At 42.3% G+C, this 24510-nt stretch overlaps 1 protein-coding gene across 1 annotated transcript in view; it reads left to right on the forward strand.

The window, feature by feature from the left end:
• Positions 1–23865, forward strand: part of Prox2 (prospero homeobox 2) — a 27090-nt gene extending 3225 nt beyond the window's left edge. Inside the window, 5 exon segments of the mRNA XM_046440861.2 lie at positions 2004–2172; positions 13575–15049; positions 17316–17427; positions 18319–18513; positions 20199–23865. Coding sequence (XP_046296817.1) covers positions 13773–15049; positions 17316–17427; positions 18319–18513; positions 20199–20384 — 1770 coding nt within the window. The 5' untranslated portion in view covers positions 2004–2172; positions 13575–13772 and the 3' untranslated portion in view covers positions 20385–23865.
• The last annotated feature ends 645 nt before the right edge of the window (positions 23866–24510 follow it).

A 24510-nucleotide genomic window follows, 5' to 3' on the forward strand; every position in this document is an offset into this window, starting at 1 on the left:
TGCAAGCTCAAAGCCAGACAGCAATTTAGTGAGGCCCTAAGAAACTTAGCAAGATCCTGTCTCAAAATAAAAAGAGCTGACAATGTGGCTCAGTGGGTTGAACACCCCTGGGTTCAATCCCCATTACTACTACTATTAATAATAGTAACAACAACAATAACAATAATAATAATAGAAGAAGAAATATCCATACTTCCCAGCTTAAGGGATGGAAAAATCCTGTGTGACCCTCCTGGATCATCATTCCCAGATAACAATGATTATATTGAATTACATGTCAACCATTCCTTTATTTTCGTTATAGCTTCAATATGCATGTGCATAGTATTTTGCCTATTTTAATTTATCTATTTAGTGGTACAGGGGATTGAATGCAGGGGTGCTCTACCACTGAACAACATCCCCAGCCTTTTTTAAAATTTTTATTAAATATTTTTAGTTGTAAATGAACACAATACTTTTATTTATTTTTTCATGGTACTGAGGATCAAACTCAGTGTCTCACATGTGCTAGGCAAATGCTCTACCACTGAGCTACAATCTCAGTCTCTTATTTTTTAAAATTTTGAGACAGGCTCTCACTAAATTGCTGAGAGTCTCACTAAGTTGCTGAGGCTGGCATTGAGCTTATGATCCTCCTGCCTCAGCTTCCTGAGTAGCTGGGACTATAGGCATGCACCACTTTCCCTCACTGGTTTTCATCTATTTTTTAAATTGCTAAAAGAAGAAAAATATATATTTATATATTTAAAATTACAATAAAGAACAATTTTGTGTTTTAAGAAAGGATTAAGGGATGGGGTTGGGTTCAGTGGTAGAGCACTTGCCTCACACGTGTAAGGCACTGGGTTCGATGCTCAGCACCACTTAAAATAAATAAATAAAGCTATTGTGTTCATCTACAACTAAAAAAATATTTTAAAAAGAAAGAAAGGATTAAGAGGCTCTGTTCATAGAACATATCGAAGGGTCAGCTCAACTTGAATAAAACACTCAGCATTCATTTTACTTACTTCAAATTCCCCAGTATTTGTATGTGTGGTCTGACCTATGCACTCCCGTGGTTGCTTATGTATTTATGAACATTACTGATCAGATGGTAGGTGGGGCTATACCCTGCCTCTCCATCTCTAGGCTCCATAAAATCAGGACTATTGTAGTCACTCTGTATTACCTAGATTCCATCTATCTATCTCTATTCAGTTGTAATTAAAAATAATGGATAGAGGAGTACACAATGAAAATCAAGACATTTTGGGGGTGTTGCCTGGTTTTGAAATGGAATTAAATCAAATTTCTGCATCATTCTGTGACTTCTTTCACTCAACATTATGTTTTGAAGATTTATCCATGTTGAAGAGTTGAGCTGTAGCTCAATCAATATCATTGACTGAGTATTATAACATCAACTCCATTTTCCAAGCTGAAGGAGAAGATAGCAAAATTTGAGTGACATTGAGGGGTTGGATTGGGGTAGTGAGTTTTCCTCACCTGTCAGATATGGGCACTTTTGGGCCTAGCAACCAGCCTTCCCAACAGTGTTCCAACCTCTGCTGCAGGAACAGGCCACACGCACAGCCTCTCTTCTTCCTGCACATTTGAAATGCTATGCTTTGGTGTAGGACAGAATTCAGTCTACTCAGGATGCTCTAGGGACATGGAGAAAGATGATCACTCTGGAGCTTCCTTGGGGGGATTTGGAAACAGTGTCCAGGAGCTTTCCAGTGGAGGCTGAAGGATTGGGAGAAACTGGGTAATCCAGTCTCCTAATGTTCAAAGGGCTCTGTGAGTCCTTAGGCAAGGACAGAAGAGATGGCATTTCAGGAAGGTCGTCTCTGAGATGGCTTTCTTTGGGGGGGGGGGGGCAGGAGGAAATGACAGAGAGCAGCCAACCAGCTCTGGCCCCTATTTACATATTCATAAGCCCCCATGCTGGTTGGCTGCACTAAGCAGCCCCCAGTGTCCCCCAGCAGGGCTGGGTCTGTCAGATGGTGTCTTTACAGAGAAAGGGCCAGAGGCTCCTCTCAGCCAGCCACAGCACCAAGCCTGCCTGGGGAGGAAGCAGGGAAACCAACATCACTTCCTGAACCTGGCTTTCTGCCCAAGACTGGTGAAGACTGGGCCACTCCATGCTCCACTCCTAGGGCTGGACCTCCTGAGGACTCCCTCTCTGTGAGTTAAGCCATCCCTTCCATTTGCCTTGCGCTGTATTATTGTTATTATTATAAAGTGTTTACTATGAAAGTTTTCAAGTATTAACAAATTGTTAATATGTTGCCTGCCATATTTGTTTCATCTATTTTTTTTGGCTGAAATACTTTCAGGTAAATCCCAGACATGGAGATATTTCGCTCCCTAATACCTTACTCTGTTAATACCCAGGATGCATTTCTGGAGGCCTCTTGAAACCTGGGGATGGGGCAGGGGGATCACCACCCCCATCTTAGAAAAGTGGAATGAGGAACACAGTGCGATTCCAGGGCTAATATCTGGGAGTAGGACCCAGACCCCCTAACTCCCAATCCAGGTACCTGGACAGCCACATGTGAGCATTTCTGATGTCCGGGAATGGTTTCCTAGGTACTGCAGCCACTGTATGGCCCTAGGCAGTCACTATACCTGTCCAGGCTTCTGTTTCCTCATCCATAAAGTGAGGGCAGACCATGAAGAGCCGAGGATACCTGACACTGGTCTTTGCTGTTTTCATAAACATGAGAAAAGAGTTTTTCAAAAGCTAAATTTATCTGCATGTTGTGCCTTTCCTTCTTATTTTAAAAAAACAGGATGTTAAGATTCTTTTCTTTTATGAAATATAAATAATAGAAGATTGTAATCTTTTGAATCTTTATTTTTTTCATGCTCTTACCTACAAAATAAGATGTCACAACTCTCCAGGTGATTCAATTTTTTTTTTCGTTTCATTTTATTAATGGCTGAAGCCTGTAAGTCTGGAGACCACCCACTGTCCCATGCTTTCTAAGCCACGGCTAGCACTAGTGTTCTATGGTTGTAGGGCCACACAAACTGCCCTAGGAGGAGAGGAAGCTGCATTTGGAGGAGTACTTATCATTCATGCTGGAAAATGCAGGAACCTTGGCTTGTGTTACTACATGGGATCCTAACACAAGTGATTCACAGAGAAACTGAGGGGGAAGAGAGACAGTTAACTTGCATAAGGTCACTTAAGAGCTAGCCATTCAGCTGAAAATCCAGAATCTAAGAAATGAATAAGCAAATATTGCAAAGAAAAACCTAAAGTTTTCCCAACAAAATCTTGACTAGAACTTTATCAAGGAAATGACAATATATCTTCTTGAAAAAGTCTTGAGCTTCAGTGGCAGTGATGAGAACAGGGTAGGTGACTTTTGTCTAAGGACAACCGCACCCCCATAATCCACCTTGCTATATTAGCCAGCTCCTTGCTCCTTAGCTGGAGCATGCTAGTACCTAAATGTATATGCACCACAGAAGAGGAGACGCAGCCTGAGAGCTGCCGGTGGCCCCAGGGACATCCCTTCCCCTTTGTCCCATTTGGACAGAGCTTTGGGAGATCTCCAGGGATAGCCCACAGAAGGGCATAGACTGGCAAGGAGAAGGGCTGCCATGTTCAGAGGAGATTGGTGCAATCGACAAAGTCATAGACTCCGGCTGTCCCTTTTCAGCGCCTGCCCCTGGGTTCCAACCCTTCATCTGAAAGGGGACAATGCACAGCTTCTCTCTTTCCTCTTTCAATTACTTGAAGTTAACCTCACTCTCATTTTACACTCTGTAGCTATAAAATTCTAACTTTGCCATTATCTCAGGAGATCTGTTTTCTGCACTTGGGTTTGTAGCTAAATTTGTTCTTCCGGTGGTTTTTTTTGGTCTGGTACCCAGGAATGTGTATCTAGGAAGGAGGCGATGAGAGAAAAGGCAGGTTATTGTTTTATATTTATTTATTTATTTTTAGTTGTAGTTGGACCCAATACCTTTATTTCACTTATTCATTTTTTTGTGGTGCTGAGGATCGAACCCAGGTCTCGCACGCGCAAGGCGAGCCATCTACCGCTAAGCCACAACCCCAGCCCCCAGCTTGTTGTTTTACTTAAAGCAGTTTTATGCTCACAGTAAAATTCAAAGTACAGAGGTTACCCATTCATCCCTTGCCCCCCAAATGCATAGCCTCTGTCATAAATGTAAAAAAAATTAATTAACAAAGGCAAAATTTGTCATTTTTAATTACAAAAATGAAATATAAACTAGGCATGGTAAGGGTCCTGTCATCCCAGTCCCTCTGGAGGCTGAAGCAGGAGGATTATCGGTTCAAATCCAGCCTCAGAATTTTAGAAAGGCCCTAAGCAACTTAATGAGACCCTGTTTCAAAATAAAAATTTTAAAAAGGGGGAGTGGGCTGGGGTTGTAGCTCAGTGGTAGAGTGCTTGTCTGACACTTATGAGGCTGGGATCGATCTTCAGCACCACATAAAAATAAATAAATAATATAAAGCTATTGTGTCCATCTACAAATAAAAATATTTTAAAATAAAAATAAATAAATAAATAAGGGCTGGGGTTGTGACTCAGTGATTAAGCACTCCTGAGTTAAATCCCTGGAATTTTATATATATATATATATATATATATATATATATATATAGTGTGGGGGGAACACACACACACATATATATAAATAAATATATAGAGAAAATATGAAAATGTAGGAAAGTAAAAATAAGAAATAGAGAAAAAGATTACTCATGGCTCCATCATTCATAATAATGATTACTAACATTTTAATATATTTCTTTCTCATGCTTTTTCTTTGTATTTTTATATCTAACTTTCTCTTAACCCCCCATTATTATAAAATAATGTTACACAAACTCTGCTTAATATAATTTTTTGAATGGTTACATAGGATAGCATCATGGAGATGGCATCATGCTTTATAATTTATTTAATCAGTTTCTACTCATATAATATGGGGATGATGATTTTTGACATAAATTCATGAGTATAACCATGATTTTCTTGGTTTAATTTCATAGACATCGAATCATGACTCAAATTGTATAAACATTTTTAAGTTTCTTCATATATACTGTATAAATATGCTCTTAAAAATATGTGAAAAATGAGCAGGCACTGAGAATCAAAGAAATGCAAATAATGAGATAATATTTTCATCCATAATATTAGCAAAAATCAAAGAGTGTTGTTAAAGATAAAAGGATATGTGCTCTTCTTTAAAAAAAAATTCTTAGTTGTAGTTGGACACAACACCTTTATTTCACTTATTTATTTTTTTATTTTTTATATGGTGCTGGGGATCAAACCCACAGTCTTGCACGTGCGAGGCAAAGTGCTAAAGTTCCAATTTCTGGCCTCAAGATATTTCTGTTGGTTCTTGCTTCTACCGCTGAGCCACAACCCCAGCCCCAGGATATGTGCTCTTTTATAGATATATTAACAGGAGAGCAAATTAGCTTTTTGAAAGTATATATAGTGCTGGGGATGTAGCTCAGTGGCACAGCACTTGCCTAGCATGTACAAGGCTCTGAATTTAATCCCCAGCACCATGAAAAAGAAATTAAAATAAAAAGTGTATATATATATATATATATATGCATATTCTTATAAAAATTCATCTATAGAAATATAAGTAGTGAAAACTGAAGGTTTTCCTTCCATTTCTCATCTCCACCCTTAGTTGATACATTTCTGGAAAGCAGTTAGGAAAGAAGCATAAAAGTTTAACATATGTTTAGTCTCTGACCCAGTATTTCTGCTTCTAGAAAAGTGTTCAAAGAAGCAAATAGGTTAAGTCCCCATATGTAGATGAAGGAGTGTTAAGATTATTCACAGTAACAATAGTTAACACCTATGAACAGTTATTATGTACCAAGAACTATTTTAAAAACATAACATTTATTAACTCATAAGATCCTTAAAACAATCCTCAATAACACCAGGTATTGTGGTTATTCCAACTTACTGCTGAGAAAAGTGAACTACAGAGAGGTCACAAAGCTAGTGAAGTGGCTTGGGGGTTCATGCTTTCACCTCCATATGATATTGTTTATTTTTATGGTGAAAATTAAAGGTAGGAACTTATCAATCCAAAGAGAATTTACTAATAAATTACAATATGTCTATACAATGGACTGTAGATTTATACTCATTGATATGAGAGAGAAAAGGAGAGTATAGAACTATATAATTCCATTTTTGTTCTCTTAAATTTACAATTATGAGAAATTATGAAAATTTCATAAAGACAAAAATGTTTGAAAAAAATTATGCACACTAAAATGATAACTGTGATTTTACTCTGGGAGAAAAATCTTTTTTCTTCTTAATACATTTCTATATTTGGGAAGTAAAATAATCCTGCATTATTTTCAGACTCTAAGAAAAGCAATAATACTGTTTTTAAAGGGTTGTCGCCATTGCTGCTTCTATAAATGCATATGAAATTTCTACTATTTAATTTTCAAATAGAAACCTCTGCTGGGTGCAGGTTCACCCACATAGGGGATCTGGGTAGCATACTGGTCTCAACACAGAGGTTTCCTGTTTCTCTGCAGCCCAGATGCAGTTTCCATGATTGTCTTGCAGAGATGGCCGTAAACATCTCTGGACACCTGGCCACAGTGGAGGCTGGCTGGAGTTCCAATTTCTGGCCTCAAGATATTTCTGTTGGTTCTTGCTTCATTAAACGTGCTGGCCTTGTCTCTTACTCTGGTAGTTCTGCCTTCTGGAGCACACAGACCACATGGAACCTTAGAAACAATAACTTTAATAAACTTTTCTATGTACCTATAACCTTGTTCAGAAAATGAATATTAGCATATTTATTAAGATGTGTTAAAATTATAAATTTGCTTAGGGATAACTGATATCTTTCTGAGTCTCCCTATTCATGGGAAATGCAATGCTTAACCTGCAAAGAGCTTCCGGGAAAGCAGTGGTTCTGTGCTCTCTGTCTACACACCTACAAACCTGTCTGTGTGTACTGATTTTGTTCCATGCACAGGGATCTATGTTAGGTGCTTGAGGGATCTGAAATTTAGTACAGTCATCCCTTGATGTTGGTAAGGATGTCCTTGGTTCCACCGATACCAGAATCCTCAGACACTCCATTCCCTCGTATCATATAGCATATTATACATACCACACTGTAAGCTTTAAATCTCTAGATTGCTTATAATTCTTTTTTTAAAAAATATTTATTTTTTAGTTATAGATAGACAAATATTTTATTTTTATGTGGTGCTGAGGATCAAACCCAGTGCCTCACACATGCTAGGTGAGCACTCTATCTCTGAGCCCCAAGCCCCAGGATTGCTTATAATTCTTAGTACAATGTAAATGTTATATAAATCGCTGTTACACTGTATCTTTTAAAGAAGAATGACAAGGGGAAAAGTCTGGACATATTTATGGAATTTTATTTTAACATTTTCAACCTGGTTAGTTGACTCTGTGGATGCAGAAATTGCATATATGGATGGCCAATCATACCACAATTGAGGAGACAAAAATCAGTATAAATGACTTGTTTATAGAGCAATTTGTTCAACTGAGTGAGTGAGCAATTGGCAGTCAACCACTATTAGGAGACCAGATAAAGAGGGAGCTCACAGTCTAAAGGGAAGGCTTCAGAGAGGAGAAAGTAACATTTCAGTTGGATTTTGAATGAGTAGGGGCTAGGCCATGAGGAAGCAGGAGAAGGGCTGTCTAAACCAAGGGAATGATAAGTGCCAAGACATGGAGGCTTAAGAAATGTGGCCCATTCAGGAACACAAAGACAGCTCACTCTCCCAAGTGCTAAGGACAGCAGCTCCAGAGTTAGAACAAGACCATGTTTATGAAAAGCTGAGACATGAGAACGTCAACGGTTGCTGGGAATCCAGGAAAGATTTTGATTCCACAGAGGGCCATAAGTAGATCACATTTTAGAAAATTGATGCCACTGTCAATGTCACTGAGAAAACTGAAATAACCAAAAGGGAGCTTCCACCAACTGCCATGGCTACATTTACCAACCTGCCTGCCTGTGTGCAGACACTGCCCTCTCTCCTGCCCCGTGGATGAACCTGAAGCCAGTCCCTTCAGGTATGCATAGACCTCACCCACTCCTTCCGGCCCAAGGAAACAGGACTTTCTCACTCTTGCCTACATTAACATATTTTATCTTCTAACAGTCTTCAGGAATGCTGTTGTTATTTCTCCTATATTGAAAACCCATCTGTTCACACTACTTCCCCTTCCAGTCTCACTGTCCCATTCCTCTCCTCTATGCAAACCCCCTTGAAAGTTGTCATATTCAGTGTCACCAATTCCCCCTTCCTGTCTTCTCCCTTCAGTCCACTCCAATCAGACATTTTCTTCCCTCCATGCCACCAAAACCACTGATCAAGACCCTTAATAACCACATCACTAACTTGAATAGTCACAGACCCTATGGGACTTCACCTCTCCTTTCTACTACAATCAACTTCTTCGCTTGGCTCCCAGGACTCACAGGGACCTGGATTTCTTCCTACCTCACTGCCTGCTCCTTCGCAGTTGCCTTGGTTGGTTCTTCCTCCTGACCCCAGCCTCCTCACATCACCATGACTTTGCCCTCTTCTATCTACCTTCACCGCATTGGGCTCATCCAGTTATCATACTGGCAACCCTCAACTTTATATTTCTAGCCCAGATCTCTCCCACTGAACCCCAGGCTCATTTGTCCAACTGCTTCTTTTTTTTTTTAAGTTTTAAAAATTTTAGTAAAGATCGATGTGGGTTTTTTTATACCTTTATTTTCTTATTTTTATGTGGTGCTGAGGATCAAACCCAGTGCCTCGTACATGCTAGGTGAGCGCTCTACCACTGAGCCACAACCCTAGCCCATTTAATTTTTGTTTATTTATTTATACGTGGTGCTGAGAATCGAACCCAGTGCCTCACACATGCCAGGTAAGTGCTCTACCGCTGAGCCCCAGCCCCAATGCATCCAATTGCTTTCTTGACATTTTCATCTTCATCAAGCTATCTATTATCTCAAATGCAACATGCCCTTAACAGAGCCCCCAGTATTCCTCCAAACAAACCTGCTGTTCTGCAGTTCTCCCATCTCAGTTCATGGCAACTCCATCCTTTCTTGCTCAGGACAAACACCTTGGTGGTGTCAGTGCTGTTTAATTTTCTTGCATCCATTCAAGCTGTTAGTAAATCCCATAATATAAAATAATGAATCCCACTCCCACTATTATGTATAATTATAATGCATCAATTAAACAAAAGAGCATTTCACTTATAACCCTCTACTGGATCCTTATTTATCTCAGAGTAAAGACCAACTTTTTACAATGGCCAACAAGACCTTACACAATGATCCTCCATTTTTTATTTCTCATGTTATTTCCTCTGTTGCCTCTGCATGAATGTTAGCTCTACACAGGCAGAGGATTTTGTCTGTTGGCAGCACTCAATCCATATTTGTTGAATGAATAATGAAGAAAGGCCAAAGAGAGGAGAGGCTAGAGGAATGGAAGCGGTCATGAGGTACTGGAATTATCTTGGTGAAAAATGGCGAGATCCTGAATCAGATGGTAATGATGGGAAAGGCATGGTGGGATGGAGTTTAGAGACATTTTACCATAAACCTATCAGCCAATCAATGCTAATGATGAGGAGTTAGCCATCCCTGGCTTCTGACTTGTAGAGCAAGAGACTGGTACAAGGTGAAGCAAGATGAAGGGGCAGTTATAGAGTTTGGGTTTGAAGATGCTGAGTATGAGCGCAAACTGTTCAGTGAGCAGTTGGTGTAAGCAAAAATAACCAAAATGGTTTTGGCACATAATGAAAACATAAATAACCAGGACTTCATGGATCAGCAATGTTTTTGTTGTTTTTTTTTTTAATATATATTTTTGGTTGTAGGTGGACACAATAGCTTTATTTTTATGTGGTGCTGAGGATCGAACCCAGTGTCTCACATGTGCTAGGCAAGCGCTCTACCACTAAGCCACAACCCCAGCCCCTCAGCAATGCCTTTTATTCAGCAACAGAGTCAGGCATTGGAGGGGCTTACTTTCTGGGTAGAAAATGGCCACTGGTTATAGAGGGGGTCTGGGTTTGTTTTTTTCTTTTCTTTTTTTTTTTTTTTAGTACTGGGAATTGAACCCAGAGGTCCTTAACCACTGAGCTACAACTCCAACCCTATTTTATATTTTATTTAGAGACAGGGTCTTGATGAGTTGCTTAGGGCCTCACTAAGTTGCAGAGGCTGGCTTTGAACTTGTGATCCTCCTGCCTTAGCCTCCCGAGCTGCTGGGATTACAGGCATGCACCACCACACCCAGCCAGAGGTCTGGATTTTATAGGTAACACTGAGAGATGACTTAATCACTTCAACAGAATGTGTCAGTTTGGGCATTCAGGGAAAAGACTGTAAAAATTTGAAACTTTTTACTGGGAAAGGATGGAGGGTCCAGAGCTCAGCATTCTGTTATCTTTTTCCTCTGGGGGTCATTGTATTGTCACTGGGACAGGATTAATGTGTGGCTTCACTGACACTGGGAAAGGATCAATATTTTCCCAAGAATTGCCATTTTAGGATTGATGTTCACCTCCTTCCCAGGGACTGTCTTGTCGGTGGGAAAGGATTTATTGGGGAAGGATCAATGTTTTGCCTTCTTCCTCTCTTCCTCCTCCCAGGTCACACAGTCTTGGGAGGTTGTCATTTTCCATATCCTTCTTTATGGAAGCTGCCTAACTAAAAATAAATTATATAGACTATATCATTATTGTTCCATTTCTCTTGGTTAATTTTTTTTTAAATTTTTGTAGTTGTAGGTAGACAGAATGCCTTTATTTTATTTTTTTTTTTAATGTGGTGCTGAGGATCAAATCCAGTGCCTCACACGTACCAGGCAGGCGCTCTACCACTGAGCCCCAGCCCCAGCCCCGGTCACATATGTTTAATGATCCAGCCAAGCTCATCATATGATAAAGATCTGTTTTTAAAATAATTTTTTATATTATACAAATATTATATATTCATTGTCAAATTATCACAGGAAGTCAAGAAATGCTCCTCTCTCCAATAGGTAGTAAACTTAGTAAACCTCCTAAACTGTTGGTATAAACATGACAGTAACACATTTTTAAATTTACATTAGTTTGACAAGTCATCTGTTTTTATTTTAATAATTTGCAAAGATCTTACTCAAAGTAAGACCCTTCTAATTATTCTGACCCAAGACTCTAGCTTTCTTTCTGAGGCATTTTTCTCACGATGACATGCAGCTGCCATACCCTCCCAGGCTCCATCCTTAGGCAGACCACCAGGACTTTGTGTTGGTGCCTGTCACTTGATAGCCCCAGGGGAGGCTTGAGGCCAAGTGTGCTGGTGCGAGAAGCAGGCCTCCACCCCACTGGTTGCAGAAGGCCCAGGAGGATTCCAAAGGAGTTTCAGGATAAAAGTAAAGGTGGGCAGAAGAACGCCAGTTTTCTTTAGCCAGCCTTGTGTAAAAGAAGCAAAGCGGCTGGGTGCCATGGCACATGCATGTAATCCCACCCGCTCTAAAAGCTGAGGCAGGAGGATCGAAAATTCAAGGCCGGACTCAACAATTCAGCAAGGCCCTAAGCAATTTAGTGAAACTGTGTCTTTAAAAAAAAAAAAAAGGATTGGGGATGTAACTCAGTGGTACAGCACCTCTGGATTCAATTTCCAGTAAACCTCCCTCCTTCCACCCCACACCCTACAAAACAAAAAAAAAGCAAAGGAGAGTGGAAATCTACAAAGAGAAAAAAATTCATTGACCTCCTTCAGGAAAGGATGAATCTGTTTAATGGACGGAGAAGTCAAGCTCTCACACAGGCCCTGCATCTTCAGGGATTCGGCCGAGGCATGGTTGGAATTAGAAGGTTTGGAATCTGGAAACTGGGAACCATTCTTGGTTTCATGGAGCCTCCGTTTATTCATCTGTAAAGTGGGAATATGATGCAGCTGTAAAGGTCGCTGTGAGAGGCAACATGGTGAATGTGTAAGGACGCTCTGTAAACGCCCAGCTGTGATAGATTTTGTCAGAAGCCTCCTGGGTGGGGCACAGTGTACTTCCAGACTTTGTGGGAATCAAACAGCTTCAGGCAGCCTTTCCTAAAGTAGCTCCCTCCTCCTCAGCCCTTCACCCCTTCAACCTTTCGCTCTGCTTTTTCTTCATGGCAAGTATCATGCCCTGAAAATATACTGCCTCCCCTACTAGACTGCCTGTTTCCTAAGAGCAGACTCTGCTGTTTTGATCACTCTGTCCCTCCAACTTCCCAGAATGTGGCCTGACATATAGAAGGTGTTCAATGAACAGTTGTTAAATAGTTGAGTGATAAATGCATAATCAGATTTTCTTCTAGAAAGCAGGGTAGTATATGTCACGAGCAGCTTCTCAGCCTTGTCTGGTTACCAGGAGTTCCCTTCCGGATATCTGCACTGGACCCCGGACCGCGACGTACGCGAACACCAAGCACGAACTCGATTGCCTTTTGAAATGCTGGTTTATTCGCACACCACACAAAGCAATACACGAGGTGACTGGCTCACACTGCACGATCTTACTCTCAGGCGATGAGAGTTGATTGTGAGCAAATACATGGAGTTTCCCTCGCGCTTATATACTCTATATGTTTACAACAAACTTGTTTATGTCTAACTTATCTAACATAAGCACACTACCTAGTTACATCATCAACTTATCTAACATGGGCATACTATCTAGTCATCCTATAACCAAAACATGTTTACAACTAAAAAGTCACTTAGTCACTGCAAAGTCCAAAACAAGTCCAAAACAAGTCCTTTTGCTGATTCATGTTGTTTATTCATCCTTGATGTTTACTCCTGTCAGTATAGTGGGCAAACAGCACTAATTCTTCAACTTTTAATTGGTGTGGCCAACACAGGTGCCTGCCCCAACACTAAGGGTCCAAGTTAGCAGGTCTGACTGGGCCAGATGAATTTCCTATATATTTTTTTTAAAGTTTTGTTTATTGGCTTTTATTTTTTGTTGATTTGTTTTTGCACTACTGGGGATTGAACCCAGGGACTTGCACATGCTAGGCAGGTGCCCTACCACTGAGCTATGTCCTCTAAATTTCCTATTTTTAACAAGTGCCCAGATAATTCTGTTGCCCTTAGTCACTCCAGATCTGGCAAATCTTGGTTTGACTCCAACCTGCCTTTTACTAGTTGTTTGATCTTGGGGAGGTAACTCCTTAACTTCTCTGGAGTCTGGTTCCTGAATTGTAGATACTAGGGATGTCAGGTCATGTTCATGGCATAATGCCAGATGCTCAATTGGCTGCCATTATTATTATAATGTATCATTAAGCCCAGGCAGAAGATCTTTCCTCCTAGGGGCTCACTCTTGGAATCTCCTCAAAGTGGGGTCCTGGCCAGCATGGACTGCAGAATTTCGGCTCCACTTGAGATCTACTGACTTGAAATTTGTTTTACCAAGATTCCAAGGCCTTTTTCTTTGTACACTCGAGTTTAAAAAGCACTGCTCCAAGTCACATGTACTGTTTTCTTGCTGTCTTTAATTTCAGGAGTCTGCCCAGGAGGTTCCTAAGTCCTGGCATCCAGAGCCTCAGTCCTCTGCAGCAGAAATTTTTCACCCTGCTGAGGGCAGAGGAGGGACCTCCGGTTCATTCTGGGTGCGTGCCCCACTGAAGAGGGTAGGAGGGATTCCAGAAGCCCCTCGACTTCTTTACAGAGCTCTCAGCAATTGCCTGGGAAGCCAAGCGATGGATCCAAACTCTATCTTGATTTCTTCTCAGTCTGGGACCTGCTCCCACCTGGCGGAACTCTGTGTGGAAGGTGAGAGAAGCCCAGCCTCCCAAGAGCTGGAGAAAGACTCCCCCTTTCCCTGGGGCCAGGCCTCCAGTTCTAGCCTCACTGATACCAACTGGTTTGGGGATGAGCACATCCAGGCCAAGAGGGCGAGAGTGGAGACCATCGTCCAAGGCATATGTCTCTCTCCCAACCCCCTGGTGCCAGGCAATGCCCAAGCCAGGGACAGCCCATGCTGCCCAGAGAAGCGAAAGAGAAAGCAGAGTCTCCCCATGCAGCAAGGCCCCCTGAAGCCAGGCCCTGCCTGGGGCAACAGGAAGGGGGGTCCTGGGGTGAGAGAACAACTCCATTGGCTCAAGCAACAGCTGAGACATCTGCAACAGCACATCCTGCAGGCTGCCGAGCCCAGGGCTGCAGCTCAGGGCCCCAGAGGCTCTGAGCAGGGGCAAGGCCCCCTGAGAGAGAAGCAGAGGAACAGCTGTGAGTCTAACCCCTGGGCTGCTGACAGTGACCGCCATCAGGATTCTAGTGCGTACCTCTGTGGGGCAGAAAAACACAGAGTGTCTGAGCCTGAACACCAGTCTGAGGAGCTCAGGTTCCTTTCTTCTGGAACACAAGCTTTGTTGGAGATTCTGAGGAAAGAACTGACCAGGGCAGTGTCCCAGGCTGTGGACTCTGTTTTACAAAAGGTGCTTTTGAATCCACCAGGCCACCTGACCCAGCAGGGCAGAAGTTTCCAGAGACTAGTGCCAGAGGGCGGAAGTGAGCCCTCGCCTCCTGTGGGAGGGACCTATAAAGATCTACTTACTCTGGCCACCTTGCCCAGAAGGACCCAGCCACAAGTTGGGGTCCCTGTAGGAAACTTACCACTAGTCAAGCCTCTAGATTCTCCGAGGTACCCTGTCTCACCAAGAATCTCCAAACCCTATCAGGGTCCCGTAACAAATTATCCCTTGGCTATTCCTTCCCACGTCCAGGAAAATCAGATTCTTAGCCAGCTATTGGGTCGTGGACCCAATGGTCATTGGAGCGACAATCCTCCGCTGGACTCATCTTCACAAAGTCACCCCTCTATAGAGTCTGCTCTGCAACCTTGGGTCTGGAGCCAGCAGCTGTGCCCGCTGCCTTTCACCACAGTGCCCCATCTGGAGAGCCGGCCCCTCCTTCCCTCCGTGAAGACGGAGCACAGCAGCCTGGAGGCTGTCACAGATGCAACTCCCTTCTCTTCCGTGCATATATCCTTTCCTGGTCATTGAAATTATGGCTACAGCCCAGAGAGGCAGGAAAACTGGAAGTTGAGGAGGAGGCAGGGACAGATAACTGTATTGCATAGGGACCAACTTTTCTTTCCACCGTCTTCTTAATATGGCCTCTGAACATTCCTTCCCTGACTCACAGCCTATTAATTGTGTGACCAAGTGGAAACCACATTCTAGCAGTGAGGGATCCTGGGAAGGTTCACTTAGTTACTTCTGTGACTCATTGGATTCCACCATGACTAACTTGTTCCTTTGGGTCTGAGAGAGTTTTGTTTGCTTTTAAACTCAAATGGGCTTCCACAATACAGTACATACCCTGTGGAAGAAAGAGCTCTGCCATTTGATTTCTAGCTGCTCATAGCCCTAGGCAGAGAAGGTCAAAGGAATGTCACATCTGAGATATGGCTTCCCCAACCTCATGGATCTACAGGGAAAAAACCTGCATGTTAGATAATTCATGGGGAATACATGAGGATCCAAGAACTTCTGGGGGAAAAGAGGAGTTTTTCTTAGAGACTAAACATAGATGTCCTGAAAGGACCAGAAGTCTTTGGTTTAAGGAACAGCTTCCAGGCTACAGCCAGGTGGGATGGAACCCGAGATCTGGGCACAGGAGGGAGAGGACCCCCACCTCCACAACTGGGAAATTCTGAGAGGTCCAGGATGGCCTGTGGTGGTCTGAATTTTATCATAGCCTTTAGACAGAGCCCCCTCCCCAAAACAGTGTTTCCCAGAGTAATACTCAGGATAGAAGTTGTTGAGTTAGAAGAGCAGAGGAGCTGGGCACAGTGGCACATGCCTGTAATTTTCGCCACTCAGAAGGCTGAGGCAGGAGGATCAAGAGTTCAAAGCCAGCCTCAGTAATTTTGTGAGGTCCTAAGCAACTTAATGAGACCCTGTCTATAAATATAAAAAGGGCTGGGGATGTTGCTTAGTGGTTAAGCACCCCTGGGTTCAATCTCTGATACAAAAAAAAAAAAAGTACTTTTGGCAAATACTCTTTCCTTTTTTTGTGGAGGGAGTACTGGAAATTGAACCAGTTCTAACACTGAGCTACATCCCCGGTCCTTTTTATTTTTTATTTTGAGACAGTGTCTTGCTAATCTGCTGAGGCTGGTCTCAAACACGTGATCCTCCTACCTCAATCTCCCAAGTTGCTGAGATTACAGGCATGTATCACTGCACTTGACTGGATTAGTTTCTTCACTGCAGGCATTTTCAGAGTCTTTAACATGCTGAGGTCTACTGTGAAGCTCTAAAAGGAAAACGTAAGCAGTTCCAAACTCTTGGGACCAAAGAAACCTCTTCCAACAAGCATCCTGCAGGACTAAACCTCCTGAGAATGTATTTTTGGTGTTGCATTTTTAGTGAGCTGTGTTCACGCGCTGTGTTCACCGTGGGCATCTGTGAGTACAGATTCTAGAAGTTAATGTGTCTGTGAAGTCATATCTAAGTGCGCATAGTCCAAGTCCAGTCCCCTGTCTGGCAGCTGCAGGGCAGGATGGGGTGGGGCTGGCTCACTGCCCAGCCTGAGGTGGCCTTGTGTCCTAAGTGCTCTGAGCGCCCCCTGCTGGTCCATGATGTTAGAAACATCCCATGGCTTGGACTTTCTTGGAAGGCAGTGAGCAACCGTAAAACCAGTGGCAAGAACATCATTTGCCAGCGCTGACTGCCTCTTCACACAGGAAGAGTCATCTTGGAAGTACACATACCAGCATAGACTGACTTTCACTGTGAGAAAGGCTGTCTGGCCTTTGTTAAGAGAGCACTGGCTAAGACTCCCTACTAAATTTGGGCAGCAGGGGGTCCCTCAAGAAGGCTCAGCCCAGTGGCACATGCCTGTAATTCTAGTAACTCAGGAGACTGAGGCAGAAGGTTCTTGAGATCAAAGCCAGCCTCAGCAATGACAAGGCGCTGAGCAATCCAGTGAGACCCTGTCTCTAAATAAAATTCAAAATAGGGCTGGGGATGTGGCTCAGTGGTTGAGTACCCCAGTATCAAAAGAAAAAAAAGAAGGCCCAGCCCCTAAAGATTTATTTTGTCAATTTGCATCTTGACTGCCTGTAGACATTTAGGTTATATAACCAGTCTCCAGAGATGGAAAAAAGAAGCAAATACTCCATTCAGTCAGAAAAAAGAGAAAAAGAAACCACAAGGAACAGGACAATTGCTATTTGGATAATCTGCTAACATTATTTGGTAACTGGTTTTTCAAAGTTACTTTTCCTTGACACTGAGATAAATCCAGGAAGGACTGAACCCTGGTCACTTGAAGAAGGCCAAACTCATGTTCTTCTTCACAAGGTACCCCAGCTCCAGCCTCCTGAAGGCTTATTTCCCCGATGTCCAGGTAAAGTCAAAGTTTCAGCCCCTGCAAAACTCCCAGCTCTGTATGAGGAAGGTCCAGATCCTCACATGTTAGCTCCTGTTCATGCTGCTGATCTAACTGGTGTGGTTCCCAGTTCTGGGCAGAGACTGCCCAAATAATCACTGGCCTAGGAAGGTTGGGTGTCTGAATTTTTAGGCTGCTGAGTTATGGATAATCCCAGAAACACATGGGAAGGGAGAGTAGGGGGAGAGAGAAACACTAGTAACTGGAATCTTTGGCCTAGTTTTGTCTCTGCTGGGAGCCTTATGAAAACCTTATGAAAAACTATATACACTGTCAGACATTGTCAGACTTACATCAAGTGTGACAATAAGGAAAATGAAAGGAATCAAACCTTGCCTGTTGCCATGGAAAAGTTTCTGGGGGCTTCCATAACAGCTAAGGGCTGTTTTTTCAGGTCTTCCCCCCTTATTCAGTTGTTGGTTGATCCCTGTAGCAAATTCTGATTTAGATTTCAATTCATTTTGTAACTCTAAAAACTGCCCTTTGACCTATACCCTTACCACTTCCCTCAACCCTTTACATAAGTAGAAGGCTCCCTGGCTGCTCTGCTAGCACCACAGTAACCTTGACCCTAGACTCTCTCAAAGGACCACTTAGACACCATGAAAAGATTCTCTACAAATCTAGTACTTGAAGAATTATTTTCTAGTGGGCATTTTAGAACTAATTCAGATTTTGAAGGCCAACTGAATAGGCCTGGTAAACAGCTCTGGCTTCTTTCTCTAAAGGAAGTCCCATTATTTGGTTGAAGCTATTAACATCAACCCTGTGTTGAATTTGATGCTGACAGTTATGATTTGGAGCACCTCAGGGCAAATGTTTGACTTGATGGACTCCTTGTTTACACAGTTCAACCGCTGCATCACCTCTCAGATGATCAAGTGGTTCAGCAACTTTCGTGAGTTTTATTACATCCAAATGGAAAAATTTGCCCGTCAAGCAGTTTCAGATGGTGTCACAAATCCCAAAGTGCTGGTGGTTCTCCGTGATTCAGAACTTTTTCGAGCCCTCAATATGCACTATAACAAGGGAAATGACTTTGAGGTAAGACCATGTACCAGGGTCCCATCAGGTCTGAGCAGTGTCTTTCCTATGGGACTGGGTGTTTGCGAAAAGATCCCCTTGATGGTGTCTCTCCTTGTCACTGAGTATCACAGGGCCCTGGAGCCAATCTCTGTATCACCAACAGAGATCTCAGCCTAAACCTCTGCACTCAGGCAATAGATAGATGCAGCAAATACCGCCCATCTTCATGCTGAAACATAAGCAGAAGTCTACCAGGAGTTATGCCAGTCTAGACTTATTCTGTAATTATCAAATTTCAGAATTTGCTTGACCTTTTTATCTTTGTGTCAGGAGACTCAGGACTAAATGCTAGCAACGAGTTTTGGCCTAGATTTCCTGAACAATTTCTGTTCATCATTTGGCTCATATCTATATTCTCACTTGGGGCTGGGGATGTGGCTCATGCGGTAGCGCGCTCGCCTGGCATGCGTGCGGCCCGGGTTCGATCCTCAGCACCACATACAAACAAAGATGTTGTGTCCGCCGAAAACTGAAAAATGAATATTAAAAATTAAAAAAAAGAAATGTATCTATATTCTCACTTGAACAGTTTTATAACAAATAAAAATACTCAAGCCTTGGGCTAGGGCTGTAGCTCAGAGGTAGAGTGCCTGCCTCACACGTGTGAGGCCCTGGGTTCGATCCTCAGCACCACGTAAAAATAAAGAAAATATTATGTTCATCTACGACTAAAAAATATTTTAAAAAGATGCTCAAGCCTCTGAGCCTTGGGATCCCTATGAAGGCACACTGGTGGCACCTTAGGGGTAAGTGATAGTAAAGGGTGAGCCTCAGTGTCACTAGTGTGAATTCCTATCAGGAAACAGGTGGAGGAGCCTCTTGGACAGCTGGCAGCTGTTAGGCTGCATCTCATTCTGGAGATGCCAGGTGTGTCTTGTCATAGACTGCATTTCCCTCTTCTTGCTTTTGTCTCGATTGTGATCACAGGAGCAGTTTATTGATATCTCTAATGATGTAAGAACTGCTGGTGCCCACTGGCTGGATGCTCAGGCTGAATGCTGGGAAACCTAAGCCTACCTGTGGGAGGAAAAGGAGCCAGGGCGTGTGGGACAGTGGCACCACCACACCTTTCCATGTGGGGGTGATTACTTAGCAGGTAGTGGCAGCAAGTCCTAGGCCAAGCCGGATCTGGACGCTGTGTCCCACAGTGTCACTTATGGTGCCAGTCTGGGTAAGGGTCCTGGAACAGCTCCATTCCATTGGCTTTGGAAGCAGGAAGGTAAGCCCTTGGGATCCAGCCCTAAAGGGTAGTGGGGTGAGGTATGACAGACATGGGGGATACATCTTTCCACAACAGGTCTGAGGAAAAGAATACTAAAAACCTCTTTGAATCACAGATTTAATTTCAATTAATTAGTTTCTACTAACTTACTAAAAATCACACACAAATGAAACCAGATCCTCCTACAAGGGGAGTATTTCTTAATACACTTTCTCCCAGGGCTCTCTCACTGGAGTCTGTGTTTGGAGAGGGAGCAGGGCATGCCTGGGCTGCAGCAGCCAGGGGCTGCTAGAGCAGGGTTGCTCTTATCCCACTACCCAAGAAACAGGTAGCATCTGTCTGGGGGGGGGGGGGGCTCCGTGGCACCAGTGCTTCCAGCCTCATGTCTTTCCTTTCTTGGGGGGTCTCCTTGGGAATGCAGGTCCCAGATTGCTTCTTGGAAATTGCCAGCGTGACATTGCAAGAGTTCTTCAGGGCTGTCTCCACAGGGAGAGATTCAGATCCTTCCTGGAAGAAACCCATTTATAAAATTATTTCAAAACTGGACAGTGACATCCCAGAGATATTCAAATCATCCAGGTATCCCCAGGAGGTGTTTCGGAGTTAAAGTCAAACAAAATGAGGAGTGACTGGCCAGAGTTTCCTGAGTTTGTCTTAAATGGTAACCGTTTAGCTATAGTCATATAAAATGGGCACATGAACTCCCTGCCCTTGAATAAGTACTATTACCATTCTGATCACTTATTTCCTTTCTAGAATCATAAAATATTTAAACTTAATTATAAAATATATCAACTGAGTATATCAATGTATCAGTAGTATATTGTAAAAAAAAACACAAGTTTGGAATAGGAAGACTTGAATCTCAATCCACTGTTGCCAGGTGTTGAGACTGACAACTTCCTGTTAGCTCTGCATCTGTAAAATAAGGTTGTAAGAATTAAAGATACTATGTCCTGAAGTGTTCTGTGACACGTGACACAAAAGCTATTTTCCCTCTCTTCCTCTAGCTATCATGGTATTTGGGGCTTTTACAAATGACTATTTTCATTTTACTTACCTGTTTCTCAAGCTCCACCTATCTGCCAGACACTGTCACATTCATTAAACTTCTGCCCTGAAAAGCAGCTATTATCCAAACAGAACCTTGAGCAAACCAAGGTTTTTGAACTATGAAGTAACTTCCCAAATGTTGTAAGGCCAGGACACTTGGGTTGGTAGACCTGGTCAGGAACACGGAGGAACCCAAGACATTCTGAGCAAGGCTGCATGCTACTCTACACTGTCACTCAGGATCTCAAACAGGAAACCACCACTAGAGCAAGCATTCAGCACTGATATGGCACTGACAACGCTGCCTGGTACTCCACCTCACAGGTGATGAATAGCAAAACTGGGATAAATACAGAAATGGAAATTCTCCAATTCCAAAAGAAATTACAGTCCGTGGATAAACTTCCACAGGTGAAGCAATTTGTGAAATCCACACTTTCTTCCTCCCTTCTAGCCCAACACAAACTGTGACTCACTCTGAACAAATGGGCAAGAGACCTGCAAAGCTGAGTAACTGCATCTCTCTTCTTAACTAGTCGGAATGAAGCCTGTAAACGTGGCCAAAGGCATGCAGGGTAGAGTGGGATAATAATTGGCTTGGGCTTTTTAGTCCTGAGAGATGTCTGTGACTGCACTAGCTTCCTTCCTTCCCATCTACACAGAACAAATTCCATTGTGCAGCTACTCCACTTCCATAACTTAGAGGGTGAGGCGCTAGCTGGAACGGATAACTCCCTAAACTATTGCTAGATACTCAGCACAAAAAAGATGATACAACAGCACAAAAAAGATGAAAGATGACTTTCCTTTGAATTTTCTCTTACTTCAAACAGCTGAGAGAAGAAACAAAACATACACAGCCTAAACCAAGACTTGTAGGTCATTTTTGGTTTTTGGTGCTGGGGATAGAACCCAGGGCCTCCTGCATGCCTAAGCATGTGCTCCACCACCCAACTACAGCCCTAGCTAAGGGTTATTTTTAAGTGTCCTTCAAGACATCCAAATATTCAGACACACTTTACCCCATTTTCTCCTCATTTTTATCAAAATGAAGGAATCTGCTCAAACCAAAATTCAGATAGCGGCAATTATTGATTACCTCGGTCAAGGGCTATCAATTCTGTTTGGACACAGAAGAATCCACTGTCCAGAGAGGCATCACATGATTATTGAAGAAATCCATGGAAAGCAACTCCAAGTTGACATGATTGTCCAGTATGGAGCAGCTGTCCCAAACCTGAAACTCATTAGTATGTTTTACAAGCTGAGCCAAGCCACCTCAAGGGCTGTCAACCTTGTTCTGAGGACCGATTAGATGAAATATGTAAGCTCAAATTGAAAACATTCATGTCCTGCAGCCTTTCCAGGAAGTGTTCTCTGACCACTGAGCTAAACACAGAAGAATGTATAAATACGTGCACTCTGCCAACAGAGGAATTCCATTTTATTAGTTTTCTGTTTCTACCAAGTACATCTCTTTCAGTGTTGGGAATACAGTCTGGGTGTAAGTGGAGCTGGTTATTATGTTCCTTCAGCAGTCATAACACTGCCAAAGGTCTGGTCCATTTTTCCATTAAGGTGTATGTGGGTGCTATTTTCTCCCAAATGAGACATGTTCATACTCTGGTCAAGTACTGCATAATTGTCTTTCAATGGTGGATGACAGGCCTGTACTGTGGTGTGTGATGACAACACCTCTGAGAGAATGCCTAATTAAAGATGAAAAGCAGGCTGTTAATTAGCATTCAGTACAGAAGATTCATTTGGAAACTTTATTTTAAACATGGTTTCACACAGTGCACACAACTCCAAACTCAACTCAAACGGTGAGAGGCATTTCCTGGACCTATCAGGGGTGCCTATGTGATTTTTTCCTTCCCCATCAAAGAAAGGTCAAAGCATGAATAGCAAACAACACTATTATAAAGTTCTACACCCCAGTCCCATTAAGGAAGTTCGCTTTTAAAACATTTTCAATGAAAAATATACAATCCTCAAAAAAAAATTAAAAAGCACTCCTATAATCTAATTTTATACATGTCTCTTTTAAAAATATTTCTTCAAAAATCCTTTAAAAATGGCTGAAGTTTTGGTAATCAGTTTCCTGTGAATTTTCATAATCATTGGTCTAGCACTTTTATACTTTTGACTATTTACTCTGTAAAGCAGTTGGAAGATATAAAACAAATTTTAAAAATCCTTAGATGATTTTATAAAGATTCTCTTAAGTATATACATAGATCTTACATAATGCAAGATCATTTTCTCAGTACTGCGAAAATCAGAAAAAGACAAGAAAATACAATGATGGTTCGAAAATAGATAAAGAACACTTTAGCTGAAATAAGTTATACCTCTATCAGGCTGATGATTAAATTATGTAATTTGAATTTGGTAAGTGCTCTACAATTATTTTTTTTTTGGGGGGGGGTAGGGATCAAACCTAGGGCATCATGCATGCTAAGCATGTGCTCTACCACTGACCACTGAGCTATGCCCCCCAACCAATGCCCCATAATTCTTAATTGTTTTGGCCTTGATGCTTTGGAGAGAAAGATACGCTTGTGATACTATGACAAATATAGTGCCTCTCACAAAAGTATCAAAACCTTCTTGGTGAGATTTCCCATAAGTACACAGTAATACATCTCTAAAGAATGGGCTCTGGGCTGGGGATGTGGCTCAAGCGGTAGTGCGCTCGCCTGGCATGCGTGCGGCCCGAGTTCGATCCTCAGCACCACATACAAAGATGTTGTGTCTGCCGAAAACTAAAAAATAAATATTAAAATTCTCTCTCTCTGTCTCTCTTTAAAAAAAAAATAAACAATGGGCTCTGATGACCTATTTGAGAGTATTACTAAAGCATGCTTATATCTCTCAGGCTGATCATGGTACCTTCACTTACAGATTTATTAAGTGGTCACCTGTGGAAGATGATGATTCATATAGAGTATTTTCCAAGATTAGACAATTCCTATAAAGTTCTACACCCCAGTCCCATTAAGGAAAAGCTACACAAACCTTCACCAAGTGCCCAGGAGTTGAATGTTTAATCATAAAAAAAAAAAAAAAAAAAGCCCACTAACCAAACTGAACGTTAGCCTCCAAAAGAGGGAGTGTCTGATGAAAGGTGAAGGCAGGTATAGGAAGGAAAACAATGGCAGCTCACAATTCAGGCCTCACTTGCTTCACGGGTCCATTTCCTCTAGTCTGTTTCTCTTGCACCAAGCCTTTTGGGGGCTATTTATTTCTCATAATCTCAACTCATCATGCTCACACTTTTTTTATTTCGCCATTTCCAAATTCTCTAGTCACTCTTAAATGCATCTCTCTCCCTTTCCCCACTCTATCCTCAGGGATCCCAACTGATGCCCGCCATTCTCTACTCCTTTGGCTTTCTCCTGCAATCATTAACTTTCCTGAGTAGAGTCAGTGGGAGGTACACAGGCTCAAGTCACTTACAGCTATGGACCTCTGCAAGATACTCTCGGCCTCAGCTTTCTCATCTGTGAAATCATGATAATAAAATAAGCATCCATCTCAGTGCTAAAGTTGAGGTAAAATAACATGTGAAGTTCTTAGAACGTATATATCCCTAGTGCATAATATGTTCTCAGTACATGTTAGCTGTATTATTACTCAATGATCATAAACCATTAGCAAAGTCGTGAATTTGTACT

Source organism: Marmota monax, unplaced genomic scaffold (assembly GCF_021218885.2).
Source record: "Marmota monax isolate L192 unplaced genomic scaffold, Marmota_monax_Labrador192_F-V1.1 WCK01_AAM20220418_F8-fsc00017, whole genome shotgun sequence".
NCBI lineage: Eukaryota > Metazoa > Chordata > Mammalia > Rodentia > Sciuridae > Marmota > Marmota monax.